The sequence below is a fragment of the Puma concolor genome, chromosome E1 (genome assembly GCF_028749965.1).
Source record: "Puma concolor isolate L17-30 chromosome E1, mPumCon1.1.hap2, whole genome shotgun sequence".
Classification (NCBI taxonomy): domain Eukaryota; kingdom Metazoa; phylum Chordata; class Mammalia; order Carnivora; family Felidae; genus Puma; species Puma concolor.
The window spans coordinates 39,267,778-39,285,897 of NC_141680.1; the positions used below are offsets into that span (position 1 = coordinate 39,267,778).

At 57.3% G+C, this 18,120-nt stretch overlaps 1 protein-coding gene across 1 annotated transcript; it reads right to left on the reverse strand.

The window, feature by feature from the left end:
- Positions 1 to 722: 722 nt before the first annotated feature.
- GPR179 (G protein-coupled receptor 179) lies at positions 723 to 17,297 on the reverse strand. The gene is made up of 11 exons (XM_086687137.1): positions 16,366 to 17,297; positions 14,950 to 15,058; positions 12,593 to 12,680; positions 11,936 to 12,171; positions 11,021 to 11,089; positions 10,073 to 10,182; positions 9,540 to 9,775; positions 9,205 to 9,343; positions 8,414 to 8,519; positions 7,709 to 7,855; positions 723 to 5,861 (listed from the first exon to the last, which is right to left on the reverse strand). The coding sequence occupies exons 1-11, from the start codon at positions 17,157 to 17,159 to the stop codon at positions 759 to 761; spliced, it is 7,137 nt and encodes a 2,378-aa protein (XP_086543263.1). The 5' UTR covers positions 17,160 to 17,297; the 3' UTR covers positions 723 to 758.
- Positions 17,298 to 18,120: the final 823 nt, after the last annotated feature.

Sequence of the window (18,120 nt, forward strand, 5' to 3'; positions counted from 1 at the left end):
CGTCAGGCTCTGGGCTGATGGCTCAGAGCCTGGAGCCTGTTTCCGATTCTGTGTCTTCCTCTCTCTCTGCCCCTCCCCCGTTCATGCTCTGTCTCTCTCTGTCCCAAAAATAAATAAACGTTGAAAAAAAAAAAAAGAGGTCTTTTTATGAGAAAATGTGGGCTGGGCACTGCTGACTTCCTTTCATCCCAAACACTGGCCTTATGAGTGTCCAGACACAGCTGTGTCGAGTCCTCTAGCCGGATGGGGGGATTCGTCAGAAGCAGAGGGTCTCGCCTTTGTTCCCTGGAGCAGGAAGAAGAGTGGGAAGTAACGAGAGGACAAGACTTTCTGTTGGGGTCTGAGCTGCACCCTTCTTGTACAATTTGTTGTCCGAATGATTGACTTCTGGCCTTCATGGAGAGGGCAAGTGGCCAAGTGTCTTTGACTCGGCTCTTGGGGAACATGGAGGACTTGGAAAGGACTTTGGCTCTTGAAAACCAGCCACCAGGGGCGCCTGGGTGGCGCAGTCGGTTAAGCGTCCGACTTCAGCCAGGTCACGATCTCACGGTCCGTGAGTTCGAGCCCCGCGTCAGGCTCTGGGCTGATGGCTCAGAGCCTGGAGCCTGTTTCCGGTTCTGTGTCTCCCTCTCTCTCTGCCCCTCCCCCGTTCATGCTCTGTCTCTCTCTGTCCCAAAAATAAATAAACGTTGAAAAAAAAATAAAAAAAAAAAAAAGAAAACCAGCCACCAGATGTCTGGCCTCACCCGATGGATCTGTTACTCGCAGTCCCAAGGATAGACAGTTGGAGGGGAGAGTTCTTCATATGGAGCTATAGAAGCCACTTCTTTGTCTTCAGCGAAGGAGGAAGACTCGTGAGCCTCAGCTTCTTGGAGACTTGGCTCTGGGACTGAGCTGGTCCTTGGCTCGTGTCCTGAAGCTCCTTGGAGTTCTCGGACCCCTTCTAGAGTAAAAGTAGTGGCTGCCTTGCTCCCCTCAGGGCGGGGGCTCTTGCTCTCTGGAAGGAAGCTACCCGGAGGTCTGTGGACTAAAAGGCATGGTGGGTTCTCAGGGGCTGGGGGGAAAAATATTTCTGTCTGAGTTGCTGTTAAAGCCAGAAGGCCAGATTCCTCAGGTGGGGCTCCGGTTCCCTCCCAATCACAGATGTCTGCCATGGTGCCCTTTATTTTATTTCCTTCTGGATCTGTGATTTCCCATCGACACAGCTCTGCCATCCTGCTCCCCATACTGCTTACTCCGTGGGGACTGACTTGGGGTTGGTCAGTGTCCGGAGCCTCTGGCTGGGGGAGGAGCTCCCCGGAACCTGAGCAGACTGTCGCCTGCTCTCTGCTGACTATTGCTGCTGCTTTTGAAAAGTGTTCTTCAGTCCTCGGAGATGCCGCCTTTTGAGGGATCATCTCTCCTCGCCCTTGGGATTTTCCGTCCACCTCTTGTTCCAGTCCCCCTTTCTCAGCAGCTTCTGTCTTCGCCTCCCAAGGGCAGATGTCTGCTTCTTTAGCAGATGGAGACTCTCTTGCTTCCCACGGACACACTTCTGCCACCCTGGCCCCCACACTGCCTGCTGCCTCCGAACTGCCTTCGCTTCTGGCAGAAGCTTGTGGGGCTGGTTGCGGAGACGGACCCCCACAATCCTGACTCTCCCAGGGACACACCGCCTCCTGTTTCCCATCTGCCCTCTCTGGCTTTTCCTGAACTGCCACAATTTGGGGCTCTGGTCTTCCTGGGACCTTCCCCTTCTCTTGAGGTGTCCCTTTCCCATCCTGTCTTGCCATCCCTTCGTCAGGGACCCTTTCAGTCACCTCCCAGGGGCAGATATCAGCTTTGGCGCTGCCATCAGGGTTAGGATCATCCCACGGGCACACCTCAGCAAGCCTGCCCCCAACGCCAGCCAGGTCCTGAGAGCCGGCCTTAGGTTGGTCACGGCATTGACCGTCCGGGTGGGAGGAATCACCTGCCGGGGTCATGCTCTCCCGTGGACGGACAGATTGTAGTTCTTTGCTTGCTTTCCCCCTATCTTCAGTAGTGAATTCTCCTGCTTTTGAAGACAGGGCTTCTACTGGGGTTCTGTGTTCTGGGAAGGAGCCCATCTTTGCATCTTGTGTCAGGTCCCCTTCCTCCACTGCCTCATCCCTCGCTTGCAAGGAATGTCCCTCTTTCATGTTGCCACTCGTGCTGAGGGATGAGTCTGAGACCTCAGGGCCCTGAGCAGAGGGAGCCCTCAAGTCCTTCTCCCAAGGACAACTAGCTTCCTCTTCTTGACTCTGTTTTGTCTCCCATTTTGATCTGTCTTCTCCCAGGGAGGGGAGTCTCCCCTTTTCTAGAATTTTCTCCTGTCCTGCTGAGTCACTCCCCCTTTCTTGTTCCAATCTTGTCCCAGTAGCTCCTTCGTTCACCTCCCAGGGACAGATCTTGGCTTTCTCACTGGTAGGTGCTTCCTCCACTTCCCAGGGACACACCTCAGCTGCCCTGCACCCCACATGGTCCATTTCCTGGAGTCCACCTTTTGGTCTGTCAGTGCCCAGAGTGTCCGAATGCTGAGAGGAGCCCCCTGGATCCAAGCTTTCCCAGGGACAGGCCACCTCCTGCTCCCAGGCTGGCCTCTCCGGCTTCTTTGGAGAGGTAACAGCTATCTCGCCGGGTCCAGGACCTGCAGAAGCCTTTCCTGTGTCATTTGGAAATTTCCTAATGGCTTCAACTCCCAAAGCTCTTTCCTGCCTTGCTCCAGCACTCACCTCCCAGGGACAGACCTCAGCCTTCTCAGCACGCATGGTTTCTTCCATGTCCCATGGACAGATCTCAGCAGTTTTGCCTCCCATGCTGCCTGACATGTGGAAACTGGCTTTGGCTCTACCTGTGTCTTGAGGACCTGGTTGTGGGGAGAAGCTGCCAGGGTCCACATTCTCCCAAGGACAGACTGTTTCCGTATTTTGGAGCTGTCCCTCAGGCTTTTCCCAAGCTGCACCATCTTTGATTCCTGATGTTCCAGGCATTTTCTCCTTGTCCTTTGGAGATTCTCCTGCTTTTGCTGCCTGTCCTGATGTCCAGTCCTCTCTTATTCGTTCATTTACCTCCCAGGGACAGAGTTCTGCCCTGGCAGGTGTTACTTCCCTCAGCTCTGGCCTGGGATCTTCCCATGGACATACCTGTGTTGCCCTGCTTCCTCCATTGCTGAGGAGTTGGCCACCACCTTTGGCTGAGAAATTATCTAGACATGGGCTGGGGTGCCCAGGGGCTGTGCTGTCCTGGGGACACACTGACTCCTGCTGTTGACTACTTTTCTGCACTGCTTTTCCAGTTTGTTCCCCCATCTCTCCAAAGAGCCCTTTTCTAGAGGCTTTCCCCTTTCCCTGGAGAAATTCTCCACCTGTCCCCTGACTCGGCAGTTCCTTCCCCACTACCTCATCACCCAGCTCCCAGGGACAGACCTCTGCTTTCCTGACGGGAGCATCTCCTGCCTCCCATGGACACACCTCCGAGACGCTACTGCCCAAACTCCCGGAGCACACAGGGGTTCCCGGGGCTGGAGTAGAGACTGCTGAGGGACCCCGGAAATCTGTCCTCTCCCACCGACAAAAAGACTCCAAGTCTCCACTCAGTTTCTGTTCTTTCCAGAAGGTTGCTTTCTTGGGGGTTTCCTGCTTTTCCTGGGGAAGCTTCACTCCCTCCTGGAATGGTTTTCCATTCTCTCCTTCACATGCCTCCCAGGGACAGAGCTCTGCCTTGGTAGTGTCAGATATACAAGCTCCTGGGCCTGTGGCTCCCTGCTGAGGCTTCTCCACCTCTCTAGCATCTCGCCGGCCAGCTGCCTCAGACCTGCCGTCGTTTCTGTCAGCGTCCTGAGAGGCTGACCAAGAGCACAGACTCCCAGGATCGGCACCCTCCCAGGGACATACCACCTCCTGCCCCCTGACCAGCCTCTCTGGCTTTTTCCGAGCAACGACAGCCACGTTTTGGGGCCCTGACTTTTCCGACGCCTTCCTTCTCTCTTGGGAGTCATCTAGAGCTTGTTGTTGTGTCCCCTTCTCAGGGGCCCCTTCACTCACCTCCCAGGGGCAGATCTGGGCCTTGTTGCCACGGTCAGGCTGACTTGCTTCTGACTGGGCGACTTCCCTGGGGCATACCTCTGCCATCCTGCGGTCAGCACTGCCCGTGGGCTGGAGGCCAGCTTTGGGAGGTTCCCGCCAGCCCACGGGGGCTTCTTTTGCTCGCTCGGCAGTTTTGTCCCCGACTGTGCCCTGCCTGGCTTGCCTCAGTGCAGCAGAACCCGCTTTACCGTCTCTCTCTACTTTTGCCTCTCCGGGACCTTGGGATGCCCTCCTGCCTCCCTCTTCTTGTTCCCTGCTGCCCTCCTGGTGGTAGACTTGGAGCATTCTGCTGGTGTGAGCGTTCTGTTGGTTCTGGAGGGTCTCCTCATCGTCACAGGGTGCGACGGCGGCCTGCTTACTCACGGCCTTGGGCCGGCCTAGCCTGGGAGATCGGGGGCAGGCCCCCACGCCCTCTCCCGAGGCTCTGCCCTTCTCCTCCGGCTCAGGACTCCCTTCCCCGCTCTCCTTCTCTCTGTGAGTGCTCCGAGAACGGGTCAGAGCTTTGATAGCCAGGCCGAGACTGTGCATGGAACCCTGCTGAACAGGGGTCTTGAGGCTGTGGGATTTAGAGAAGACCTTGGACTTGTCTTCGTCCCCCTCACCGGCTTCCCCTTGGAGACGTCCATCCTCTGTGGCCATCCCACTCTCCCCCGTCCCTCTTCTCTCAACTGCAACTGAGAGGGCCCTCCAGAGCTTGGCCCGAGCCGGGGCAGGGGAGTGGTTGCCTCGCTCTGGCCCCGCGGGGCCCTCTGGAGCTACATTTCCTTTCTTGACCGGCAGTTCTGCGTTCTCCCAGGGGCAGATGAAGGTGAGCAAGCTGGGGCTCTGGGGGGGTACCGGGACTGGTGCCAGGGCGGGCAGCGGGGTCGGGGTTGGGGCTGGAGCCGGCATCAGAGCCGGAGCCAAGGTGGAGGTGGGGGAGAGCATCCTCGGCTCTCCCAGGCAGGCCCCGGACAGGGCCATGATGGGTGTGGAGACCTGGTGCCGGACGGGCGGGTGAGGCAGCCTTTTCGTGGCCTCCTCCTGAAGCCTCCCGGCGGCGGCATGGGAGCCGTGCACACTGTGGCTCTTGGCGGGGGAAGGTGGGGCTGACAGGGGCGCCCCTCGAGCTCGCTCCGGCCTCCTGGCCGATGGCCTCCTCACTGGGCTGGCCGAGGCTGCCTCGGCCTTCTTCCTCTCCTCTCGCTCCTTCGCCAGCCGATAGGTCTCCTCCAGGTAGGCCTGGCTGGCTACGAGCAGGGCCTGTTCCCTGGAGCCCGCCACCACGCTGAGCGACTTCTGCAGCGAGGCGGGCCGGGCCCGGGGCAGCCTGTCGCCCACCGTCAGGTTGTGGGCGCTGGCCGACCTGAAGCCCAGGCCCGGGGGCCCCTCCGCCGCCTCCCGGCTCTCCCTGCTTTCCCGCGAGGCCTTCATGGCCAGCTTCCTCCTCAGCAGCGAGTCGAGGAGCGGCGGGTCCTGCTCGCGGCGGCGGCTGTGGCGGTCGTGGTCGTAGGCGCTGCGGGACTTGCGCAGGGCAGGGGGCCCCTCCGGGTCCTGGAGGCTGGAGCTGAGCAGCCGGCGGCGTGAGGAGCCGGGCAGGCTGCCGAGGCTGGGGGAGCCCGAGTCCCGGGAGTGCTGGCGGGCCAGGGCCTCCGGGAACTCGGCCAGGCACCTCATGAAGGAGCGGCCCAGGCCCTGGCGCCAGCTGCCCCGCTTCTTGGGCAGGTGCGGGTTGTTAGCGGCCATCTCCTTGGTCTTGTGGACCTCTAGCTGGGCGTAGAGCTTCTTCAGCTCGTCCTGCGGGAAGGGGAGGGGTGGGGAGAGCAGAGCTCCCGGTCAGATGCACGGCTAAGCTCTCTCCATCCCCCTGGGGGCTGCCCTGCCTCCCCCTCGGCCGTTATTTGGACCACTGTCTCTGCACATCTCTTTCCCACCAAGCCGTGTTCCCTCCCTGCTTTGCACACTCTCAGAATTCGCCTGTCCACTCCCAGCCAGGTCCTCTCGGACCCAAGGATGCAGGTTGCACCCCTTTCTCTGGGGGCACTGTCATCTGATGGGAAGCCACCGGCTTGGGGGGTGGGAAATCTGGGTTTGAGGCCGGTGACCCATCATGTGCCTGGAGGCTATTTCTAGAGCTCTCTCTCTGTTGTTGTTGTTGTTGTTTTTTGTTTTTTTTTTTTTTAATTCATTTTGGAGAGACAGAATGTGAGTGGGGTTTGGGGACAGCGGCAGAGAGAAGGAGACAGAGAATCAGAAGCAAGCTTCAGGCTCTGAGCTGTCAGCATAGAGCCTGACACGGGGCTCGAACTCAGGAACCGTGAGATCATGACCTGAGCCAAAGTCGGACACTTAACCGACTGAGCCACCCAGGCTCCCCTCTCTCTGCTTCTATGGGTTCAGTCTGTCAAGCAGCCGACGTCCAACTTCAGCTCAGGTCATGATCTCACGGTTCAAGAATTCAAGCCCCACCTTGGGCTCTGTGCTGACAGCTCGGAGCCTGGAGCCTGCTTCAGATTCTGTGTCTCCCTCTCTCTCTGCCCCTCCCCTGCTCGTGTTCTGTCTCTCAAAAATAAACAAACGTGGAAAAATATTTTTTAATTAAACAAACAAACAAACAAAAAAAGAACCGGCCACCTACTGTTAGCTTCCTTAAGAGGATCGCATGAGCTCCTCAATGGTGTGAAAAGTGTCATATTCAGGTGCAAGTGAGGGAATGGGACTTTGAGAGTCTTACACTTTTGGGTTTCTCCCCAGAGCCAGCATCGGGAGAGAGACTGGGTGCTGTTCCACAAAGCGGGGGGCCCAAGGCAGCACTGCTGTGGCAGCGCGCCCCCATACTCTCTGGCCTCCCTGCTCGACTGGGGCCTCAGGTCAGCCTCTTCCCAGGGGAGCAGAGCCCAGAGGGTGAGGAGGACATGGGGGAAAGCCAGGCAGAGACACTTGGGACAAGGAGGGAATTGGGAGATGCAAACAAGTCAGGTGTACAGAAAGCCCCGTGGAGATAGGAGGAATGGACAGATGGCTTCCTGAGATTGTTAACCACACCTTAGGTTTTATCAGACAACGGGCTTAGACCACCAAGTTTCCTTATTTCCTACCCACTGAGCCTCTCATTTGGGTTCCGTGACTATGACCCTCCTAAGCAGAAAAAGAAGAGTAAAGACGCTCTCCCGAGGTAAGACTCAGGAAGAACTCCCTTCCTCTAAGACCGCCAGGTCCAGGGAATGGGTATCCTGTTGTGGAAATCTCTGGTAGCCGCTAACTACCTGAACTACCCAGCCCCATAGCTGGCCCTAGGGTCACCCGCAGCCCGAGTGTAATGGGGACTGAGAGGCTTCTTAATCTGCCCCTCATGATGCCTCTGCTGAGTGGGGGTGGAGCTCCACTCATGGGTCTGCGGCCTGGGCCACAGGGACTTTGGGGGTCTTTCCACTTGGGTGGTTTGTGACCTCATCTGAATAGAGTCAGGGGGAAGCAGCTTAGGGCAATGGTGGAGAAGGGAGGGAGGCAGGTCTTAGAGAGAGGGAAAGCTGGGGACAAGAGGGGACCTGCAGTGGTACACAGCCCAGATGGCAGGGCAGCAGCGATCCTGGCCCAGTCCCGAAAAGCTAGCATCCAAAGGAGGCAAGGAGGGCGGCGCATACCCGAATGTCTCCGGGGTCCAGGCTGCGCTCGCTCCAGGCCGAGGCGATGCTGCTGTCCAGGTAGGAAGCTGACCGCTGGAGGTCCAGTTCGTCCTCATACACCTCATCCACAATCTCCTCTCGGGGAGGAGCCCCCGGCTTCTGGAACTGGCCAGGGTGGGTGTGACAGGGAAAAAGAGTCAACTTCGCTCCCTGTTCACGCCTATTCCCACCTGCCTCATGAAATCCAATCTTCACAGCCTCTCTAATTTGCAATTCTGAGGGCATGGAGACTTTTGCTCCCCCTCATTCTCCCTGAGTTTCTCTAGCTCAGAGACCGGGGAGGGGAGGTCCTGAGCCCCTGCCCCCACAATTCCTAGCCATGTCCTTCAGCTCCCCAACCCATCCCTCTGTAACTGCTTCCAAGATGATTTTTCAGAGTCCACCAAACGAAACTGTCAGTTGTGTTACAAGGACCCCTACAGCCCTAGCTCTTATTTCCTTTGCCCTGAGATTCCAGGCGGAGAGATACAATAGCTTCCCCCCCACCCCCGACCCCCCACCCCAAGTGGGCTTCCACTCAGCGCCCTGTGGCTCCGCCCTCTCACCCCCGGATGTCATCCTCACTCTGACCTGGAGAGGGCGCTGAGGCAGCAACAGATCCACGGCGCGCCCCTTACAAAGGGGCTGGGGTCTGGCTCACGGCCAGGAGGGGCAAGACCTCACCTTAGGAATGAAGATCAGAGCCAGCGTGGTGGTGACCGTGCTGTGGGTGTGGAAGAAGAAGAGGAGCAGAGTCCAGTCCGGGTGCAGGGAGGGAACCAGCACAAATCTGAGGGTGGGTGGGGGGGGGGGAACGAACGTTACCGGTGGGTGGGAGGGAGTGGCCTGTTCCCTCTCACCTGTCTCACTGGCCCACCTCCCAGCCTGAGCCCTGATCTCCGTGGAGGTTCTGGGTGGGTTGGAAAGGGCAATTTTCCTTCTTCCTGCCCTCCGTTTGGATGTAGGTCCCACTTCAAGCTCACGTTAACCCCCACCTCCGAGAAGCCCTCCCAGACTACTCTTCTCTGGTTGCCTAGAGCACAGACTTGTCCTCCACACCTCTGTGATGGGCTGTCCCGTGGGTCGATTCTGCCTGTACCACAGGGCCAAGTCCTAGCAGACCCTCATAGCAGGCCTGTTGCTGGATCGGCTGAGGTGGGAGGGTGGTGGGGAAAGGCAGGGAGAATTGAGCACGTGTGGGAAGGAGCATGGTGGAGGTGCCGGAGACGCGGTTTGGGAATAGGAAAGGAGTTAGGAGTCCGCATGCTTCCTCTTTCTGGGTGTCGGGTGAGACACGGGGTGCAGGAAGGGTGTCTGCCGGGTAGGGAGAGAGCTACAGATGAGAGGCCTTCCTCGCCTTGCCAAGGCATAGCTGTGCTGGGAGGATGGCTGTGGGATGGGGTTCCCTGGCCTGGGAGAGGCAAGGAGTGGTGTTGAGGGTGGGAGGAGGGGTGGGTAGGAGGGCCCGTGCTCACCTGGCTGCATGGAAGGCCGCAGAGAACAGCAGCTCATTGTGCAGGGCGATGCCCATGTAGCGCGGCTCATGGAAGGCCGAGGGGACAGCTCGGGTGGCGTAGCAGAGGAAGCTGCCCCAGCACAGGAGCAGCATCTCGGCTGTGGGAAAGCAGGGGCCACCGAGTCAGGCACCGCCTCAGCAGCCCCTTTCTCTGTCGGGTGTGCTGGGTGGAGCCTGGCCAGGGGTCTGGGGACAAGGCAGGAGGACTAGGTCAGGAGCACCGCCCCCCCCCCCCCCCCCCGGAGGTGCAGGGCTGAGGGCCAGAGTGAGGCGGGCTCGGCGGGAGCAGCTCACCCACAACCATGATGTAGTCCCAGCGGTCGTGGTGGCACAGGTAGAAGTGGCGGCCTGCGAGAGTGTGGCCTCGGGTCACCAGGGGCGTGTGGATGCCTCGTTCCAGGGCCCCCGCCGTCCACACGGCCAGGAAGCCCAGCACTAGCAGCAGGAGCAGCCCCAGACGCTGCAGCAGCCGCCCGTTGCTCAGGTGGGGGCCCCGCTGGGCCGTTCGGGACAGAAACAGCTGGAGCACCCTACAGGGGTGTGGGGCATAGGGGGAGGACCAAGGAGAGGGGGGCCAGGTCTCTGGCCTCTGTCCGTGGCTTCCTTCCCCTCCGTAATACCCATCCTCCTGTCCCTTCCATGGTGTGCTGCCTCCCCACCCCACAAAATGTTGCATGCTGGGGAGGGCTACGGTGACAGGGGCAGGCCTGGGGGGTGGGCCGTGCACAGGGGGGTGGAGCTGGCTGGGAAGAACTCCACTCTGTTCCAGATGAGCTGGGGCAGCCCGGAGTGAGCAGCATGAGAGCAAGGTCTGCCCCAGACCCTACCTATAAAGCTTGAGTATAATGGTGCCGTAGACAGTGGCAAAACCCAGCAACCGGACCCAGCGGAGAACGATGCAGCGGAAAACACTGGGCTTGAAGTACAGGATGAACACCTGGGCGGGGGAGGGTGAGAAGGGGGGGCAAAAATAGCTGCTCTTAGCTGCACTTCCTCTTTATTTTTTTTTTTTCCAATGTTTATTTATTTTTGGGACAGAGAGAGACAGAGCATGAACAGGGGAGGGTCAGAGAGAGAGGGAGACACAGAATCGGAAACAGGCTCCAGGCTCTGAGCCATCAGCCCAGAGCCTGACGCGGGGCTCGAACTCACGGACCGCGAGATCGTGACCTGGCTGAAGTCGGACGCTTAACCGACTGCGCCACCCAGGCGCCCCTGCACTTCCTCTTTAAAAAAAAAATGTTTTATTTATTTTTGAGAAAGAGTGTGAGTGGGGGAGGGCCAGAGATGGGGTGGGGAGGGACAGAAGATCCAAAGAGGGCTCTGTGCTGACAGCAGTGAGCTGATGCAGGGCTTGAACTCACAAACCGTGAGCCAATGACCTGAACCGAAGTCAGACGCTCAACAGACTGGGGCACCCAGGTGTCCCCACCACTGTACTTCCTCTAATGTGCTAGGCCTATGCTAAGCCCATTGCTGACCTTCCTAACAGCCTTGCAATAGAGGCATCATCACCTCCCTTCTGCAGAGGAGCGGCTCAAGTATCAGAGAGGTTAGGTAAATTGTCCTAAGTCACACAGTAAGTCATAGAGCTCTTTTTAGCCTGGACTCTTTGGCTCCAGAGCTCACTAGGCCAGCCTGTCATTTGTAGGTATGAGTATGGGGATTTGGAGGTCTCTGAATCTCCCCAAGAGAGCAGAAAGGAGGAAGGATTCTGGGTTGTGGAGGGCGCCAGCCAGGGATGAGGCGGGGCCAGACTCTGGCCACAAACTCACAGGGAAGTAGAGAAGCAGGGATCCAAAAAGGATGGTCTCCAGCAGGACAACTCCAGAGGCTCGGATCCTCTGTGAACCCAGGAAAGAGAGAGGCGTATAAGCAGGGCAGTGGGAGGACAGAGGCTGGACGATGGTGGGAGGAGAGTCTCAGGCCTTTTTTAGGGGTCACTTTTACTGGCCTTGAACCAAGGCCTTGCCTTGGAACATCAGCTCCGCCCTCTCCGCCCACAGCCACGGCCCCACTCCCACCACAGGCTCTTAGCTCCACCACGCTAAGCAGGGTCCAGGTGGCACAAAGCTCGAGTCCCCCAGCCCCATGCCTCTCCCGATCCCAGCCTGGGCCTCGCTGGAGACCTGGGCTCAACTCACAAGTTGTTGGAGCTAGAAGGGATCTCACGCGTTCCCTCGAAACTTTGGGTCAGACCGATTCTTTCTCTAGGTAACCCCTTCTCTGCCTGGTAACCATTTAGCTGGCCCTCAGGCCTGGCTCAAGCGTCAGGTTCTCCAGAAAGTCTCTCCCGGACCATCTTCGGCAGGACAACTGGGGCCTTTCTCTGAGCTGCCACAGCTATACCAATACCCACTTCCCCCCTCGCCTCTGTTTTGCTGCGCTTTTTCCTTACTTGCCTGCTTCCTCCTTTCAACTGGGAGCCCCACGAGGGTCCAGATCACTTCCCCCGAGTACCTACACTGTGTTTTGAGCCAAGTCCAATGCCTCCATTTTCCAGGTGAGGAAATAAATCTAAGGCAGCGGGGCCACTTTGCCTAATGTCACACAGTGGGTGAGTTGAAGAATTCAGACCAGAACCCATTTCTTCTGAGCTCTAGTCTTAGGTAGTCTCTGGTCTCCAGTTGATGCTGGGGACTCGAGGTGGGAAGGACGCGGGTAGGGTAGAGACGTGGGGCCTTGCTTGCCTTGCTTCGGCGGCAGCGGTAGGAGGCCAGCATGCTCAGGAAGACGGCCAGCATGCAGCAGGCCTGGCAGGCCAGGACCGCGGCCCGCAGCCCCAGAGCTTCCTCCACCAGGCACGGCGTGGCATCCACGCAGCTGGTGCAGCCCTCGGCACATGGCCGGCACCGCAGCAGCCTCCCAGAGCTGCCCTGAGGGGACCCGAATTGCCCAGTAGGCTGGGCGGCACTCTCTTCTAACCCTATAAAAAACAAGATGGGTGCAAGGAGAGGGGCATGGCCCGGGGCATCCCAGCCTGCTCTCGCACGGGTCACCGTAGCCCTCTCCCTCTCCGTCCGATGGTCTGTCACCGCCCGGGCAAGGGCTGGGAAGGGGAGGAATGAGGAAGTGGATATTCCCAGGGGAGGACAGGGTACTAGGAAGAGGTGATGCCAGGCTAGGGTTCGCTGCAAGGTCAACTTGCATCAGACTGGCATGTTGTGGGGTCATTTTCAGAAGGCACAGACACCCCCAAGTTGGACCCTGCCTGCCTCTCCTGCTTCTCTTGACATTCCGCCCTTGCCCCACAAGTCTCCTCCCAGCCTGCCTTTTTCCCTCAGGTGCCCCGCCCGCCCGGCCCAGCCTGACCCTCACCACAATAACCCTCACCACAATTAACATACCCCCGGAGTGGCTTGCCCCGTAGAAGCCGGGTCGGCAGCGGCACAGGTAGTGGCCAAGGACAAAGCCCTGACTCTCCAGGGGGACACACTGCGGGGATGACAAACATGATAATTTTGATAAATTTATATGGGGATTTCCCTTTTGGGAAGAGGTGGAGGGTACATGTACCTTCCAATCCATGGCCCCTGGTCCATACGAGGGGCCCCTCCCTACTGGAGATCCTCCCTAGTCCTTAGGAAGCCTTCCCTCCCTGGAAGCCCTACTCTAGCCCCGCGGTTACCTCTTTTCAACATACAGTTTGGGGACAGATCACCCTTTTATTCTGACTTGCAATGACAGGAGCCATACAGGTCTCATTTCCTAGTGCCCAGCTGTCGGAGCGAGGGACTGGGCGAGGTGGAATTTGGGAGAACTCGGGAGTCCGATCGCACCTATGTGCCTACATCCTGCTTCAAAGGGTCCCCATCAGCCTCCCTCTTTGGCTCACAGGTGAGTTGAAAAGGCCCCCACAGAGGAGCAGTTTCCCCTACCAGGTGCCATCTGGCTTTGGCACAGGACTGCTTTCCCCAGCCCTAATGCCAGGCTAATGCCAGGCCAGTGGGATGCCAAGGCCAGCTCTTTACTCCACCTTCACCCATTGATGTTTGCCCAGCAGGGGACCGAGCAGACCTCAGAGCCAGGCAGGGAAGAGGAGCACGTGGATGAGGTCAGCTCTGCTGCAGGGAGTGGTTAGGGACAGACAGCAGTGGGATAAAGGAAGGGATTGAAGGATCTTCACCCTGGGAGATTCCATATCTGGCACCTTTCACCTAGAAAAGTTAGAGGGTGATGCTTCTGAAATTGGGGCCCAGCTTCCCCTCTTGCCCGGGGCCCTAGAACACGCTCTGTTTTTGCCATAGTCTGCAGAGTCAGACAAATGCGTATGGAGACGAGCTGTGGCTGGGTTTAATAAGGCACCGAATAATGGCGGCCCTTCTCCATCCCTGGACTTACAGTTTCAAACACACGTGCCCTGAAGAGCAACGGATGCCCAAACCCGCCCCACCTCCCAGCAGCCTGCAGGGCTCGCCTTGGCTCCGCTTCAGCCTAGGAACAACATGCAGTCGAGTGCAACCGTGGAGCAGATTAGTTCACTGGCCTCCCAGTTTCCCAGCCCTTGGCTTTCAGGATTACCAGCCATTGCTTTCCATCATCCAGATTCTCCTGCATCCATGGCTTTGATTCTGCCGGCATCTGGCTTTGGTTCCATCACCTTTACTGGTCCCAGAGCTCTTCAAGCTCCTTCTTTGGTTAGATTTCTCCCCTACTCCAACCAACCATTACACTTGGATCAACAAACACCAACAGAGCATCCTTTGTGGGTCAGAAGGAACCCAGAGCTCTGTCGACAAGGAGAATGTAGTCCAGGAGAAGGAAAGGGGATGACTAATAGGGGCTTAGGTTGCGGTCCTGGGGATGGATGCTGGAGCACCCAGTACCAAAAGGGAGAGGCACACTGAGATTTCAAAGGAATGAGGGTGGCTGTCTCCAGTGGGAGGTGGGGAGTAAGCTGTAAGTGTCCTCACTGTTTTTTTAATGTACGCTCTACGCCCACTGTGAGGTTTGAACTCAAGACCCCGAGATCAAGAGCTGCATGCTCTACCGACTGAGCCAGCCAGGAGCCCAGTCACTTTCTTTTTCAATGTTCACATATATATATATAATATATATATAATATATATATATTATATATATATATATTATATATATTATATATATTTATAAATATATATAATTATATACAATTTATATAAATATAAATATATAAATGTTCACATATATAAAAATATTATATATATATAAATGTTCATATATATATATATATTTAATGGCTCCGAGCTGTCAGCAAAGAGCCAGACCCGGGGCTCGAACTCACACACCGTGAGATCGTGAACCTGAGCTGAAGTCGGATGCTCAACCAACTGAACCACCCAGGCGCCCTCAATGTTCATATTTTTGATTATTCATTCAACCTTAAGCGCTATTGTGTATCAAGCCGGGGGAGTTGGGAATTTCTCAGAAATGACCATCAATGCATCCTTTCTGAATTTTCTTCTTCCTCTTTTTTTTCTTTCTTTCTTTTTTTTTTAGTTTCTGTTTTTTATTGAAAGACAGTTGACAGTAAGTGCCCTCGCTTTTAACAAGCCTGGTATCCCATCTCTGTTTATCTCATCACTAGGGATTCCCCCGAGGCCCTGAGAGGCTGGTACACTTTTGTCAGCTACTCCTGGGAGCTGGGTGGTGGCAGTGACGGGAGAGGGGAAGGGAGGCAGGACCCTAGCGCCCCACCCCACGTCACCATCCTCCTTATCCTTACCTGGGTGCTGTTGAGGTCACACAGGTGTGTGTTAGAGTACCAGCCCGGCCCATTGGCACACTGATTGATGTCCACGCTCTGAAGATCGACGATCATCTGCACCTGCCCCCTAGGGCAGTGAATTGGCAGTTAGGGGTACCATGAAGGATGCCAAGGTGGACATGTGTCCTTGGGCCCCAGACTAGGGAGGAATGCAAGCTTTGCAACCTTCAGCCTAGTGGCTGCAGTGTGTCAGGAGAGAGGGCAGGGCTGCATTCCATGTCTCTAGAGCTATTAATCCTCACTGTTTCTGTGGGCAACGATCTGCTTTCCTGGAGGGTTGTCCCCCCAACATCCCTCGGCTTTTCAACATCCTGGCATGTCCTGGTTTCTATCAATGGGTGGAGGGAGGGGGCATGTCAAGACATGTGGGAGCGGGGGCTCTGATGATCTGTCTGAAGGGGATCTTCACACTTCTCCACTGCATGGACACACACACACACACAACTCAGCTATTAACCACACCCCCCACACTCTGCCCAAACCAGATCTGAATTGATCACAGCAAAGGAACTGTGGAATGGAGCTGCCTGGTCCAAGGGCTCCCCACCCCTGCTCTGGGCTGAGCGGGGGAGAGCGCTGGCTAGGAGCCAGGCTGCTGGCTGGCACGAGGGAACCCTGCTAGGAGCAATGAATGGGGACACATAGCTGGGAAAACAATGTTGATTGTCGCATGCCTTGCAGTTCTGTGTCCATTTGCTGCCTCCTTCCCACCAGGGCTCCCAGTGACCTCTTTATTCTGAAGGAGAAAGTCGGTTATTTGAAGAGTACCAGTCAGGACAGGCAGGACTGGAACCCACTTGATCTAAGAGTATAGCCATTGGGAGTGACCCTGGGGACCTGGCCGACTCCTAGATGGAAAGGGCAATGGTTCCAAGCTTCCCCACCACCCCCGCCCCCGCCCCCCAAAGAACTTTTCCTCCCTTGGAGAAGTCTCCTTTTACAGTTCTAGATGGCTAGAGAGCAGCAGATTTGGCTCCTGGAGTGCCTGCCTGGCTCTTCTGAGACGTCTCGTGCCTGGGCCATCACTGTCATCCACATCAAGCCTTCCCCTGCCTTCTCCCCACTACTCAGACGTGGACGCCAAGACCTATGCCCTGCTACATCCACACGTCCATACGCACACATGCGTATCCCCACATGTAAGTGGATTGATTCATACACACTATGTCACTATGTATACTCGCACCTGTGTGTGCTAACAGTTACAGAATCCCAGAGTCAACTGCAAATATACACAGCTGAATGCGAATACGCACATCTGTGCCCCCCAGATACGTATGCGTGTGCCAAATGGCCCACACACAGCTGGCTGGACTCGAGCCCCCCACCCCCACATACCCACAAAAGCGTCGAACACTGCACAAATGTACTTACCTGACCTCTGGGCTGAGGTCTGGCTTGAGTCCATAGAAGGTGGCAGAAAGCGTGATAAGCCAGCCAGGACGGAGCCGGCCGGCCTGGCATTCCAGAAAGGGGGGTGATAGCTTCACATGCTGCATGTCTCCCACATAGCCGTCCCCCTGTGGCCACTTGGGGCTGCCGAGGCTCCCTAGGTCATTGGTCAGCACCCGCTTCTGCAGGGCAGAGGTGTCCGGGGCCCCGGTTGGGCTCTCCTCCTGTACCCTGCTTCCAGACAAGTCCTGAAGGATGGTCTCCTCCCCTATCCGGGTGGCCTGCAGGGCCAGCTGCAGGTGGCTGGCCCCTGGCGGAGGGTTAAAGATCAGGAAAGCCCGGTACGCCCTTGGGTCCCCCTCGGCCACGCTGCGGACCAGTGCCTGGTACCACTCCACATCCTCCTCCACACTGGACTCGCGGATGTCGTTGGCTTGTAGCAGCATGTTGAGGAAATTGGCGGCCTGGGCAAGGGTGCCCGCTGCCCTCCACAGGACTGGGGGGAGCCCCGGTCTGGCTCCTGCGCCGTGGGCTTCGTAGCGCTCAGTGCAATTAGCCCCTGACAGCTGTTGGGCATCTCCAGAGTAGAGAAAAGCCAGGGCTGCCTCAGCCCCCTCTGGGGGTACCCACATAGGTACGGAGCCCGGCTTGACTTGGGAGGACAGTGGCGGCAGAGAGCGGAGGGGCCGTGGGTCCCCCAGAGCCCAGCTGCAGAAGAAACAGCAGCCCAGCAGCCCCCATACAGGGTGGGGCGCGACCACTGCCCTGGTGCCCATCTTCGGGGCAGCTCTCGGGGACCCCGGGGTCCAGGCTGCCTGGGGGATCAGCAGGCTCAGGAGAGCCCAGGCAGAGGCTGGCTGGCTCCCAGCCTCCTGTCCTGGCTTTCTCTCTTCCTCTCTCCCTCTCTCTCTCACACTGGGCTGTCTTGCCTGTTTTTCCTTCTCTCTAACGTCATCAGCAGGCTTCTGGATGTAGGCATGAGGGCTCTGCCCCTCCTCTCCCAGTGTGACCCCCCCCCATTGGAAACCCTCTTAATCCTGGCACCACCCCTCTTCCCTCCTCCTCTCATCCAGCATCTAGGCTCCCTCCCCCCACTCCCCACCCTACATCAGCTCCAGAGAGACATAAATGGGAGGGGAGAGGAAGAGACCAGTTGTTCTCTCCCTCCCTCCTCCCTCCCTCTGCCCTTTGCTCCATTAGGAGAGATGGGCAAATCCTGGATGGGGCGCCATAGCAACCACAGATGAGCTCGTGCCCCTCTCTCCACCCCTCTGCTCCACTCAGCCTCCTGGCAGCAATTGCGACGGGCACGATAAAGGGCCAAGCTGCAGGTCCTGGCAATCTGCTGTGGCTGCCCGTATCCCCCTGACACCGTGCTGCCGAACTGGAATTTGAGATTGGGGGTGGCAAGGGTGGGGAAGAGAGCCTAATATAACTACAGTCAATCTTTGTACAAACGGTGGCAGTTTATTAAGTGTTTTTCATGTACGTTATCTCAATGAATCTTCCCCACAAGCACGGAAGTAGGGTCAACATCCTCATCCCCATTTCACAGATGCAGACACTGAGGCTCAGAGACTCACCCAAGATCACATAGATGCTCACTTTAAGTTGAGACTCAGGGGCGCCTGTGTGGGCTCAGTCAGTTAAGCGTCCGACTCTTGGTTTAGGCTCAGGTCGTGATCTCGCGGTTCGCGGGTTCGAGCCCCTCATCGGGCTCCGTGCTGACAGTGCAGA

Bases quoted from the DNA above. Each gene is read 5' to 3' on its own strand.
- GPR179 (XM_086687137.1), bottom strand. From the start codon at position 17,159: ATGGGCACCAGGGCAGTGGTCGCGCCCCACCCTGTATGGGGGCTGCTG. The intron at 9,344-9,539 runs GTGAGCTGCTCC...GCTTTCCCACAG, and splicing joins GGACTACATCATGGTTGTGG to CCGAGATGCTGCTCCTGTGC. The intron at 8,520-9,204 runs GTGAGCACGGGC...ACCCACCCTCAG, and splicing joins GCGGCCTTCCATGCAGCCAG to ATTTGTGCTGGTTCCCTCCC.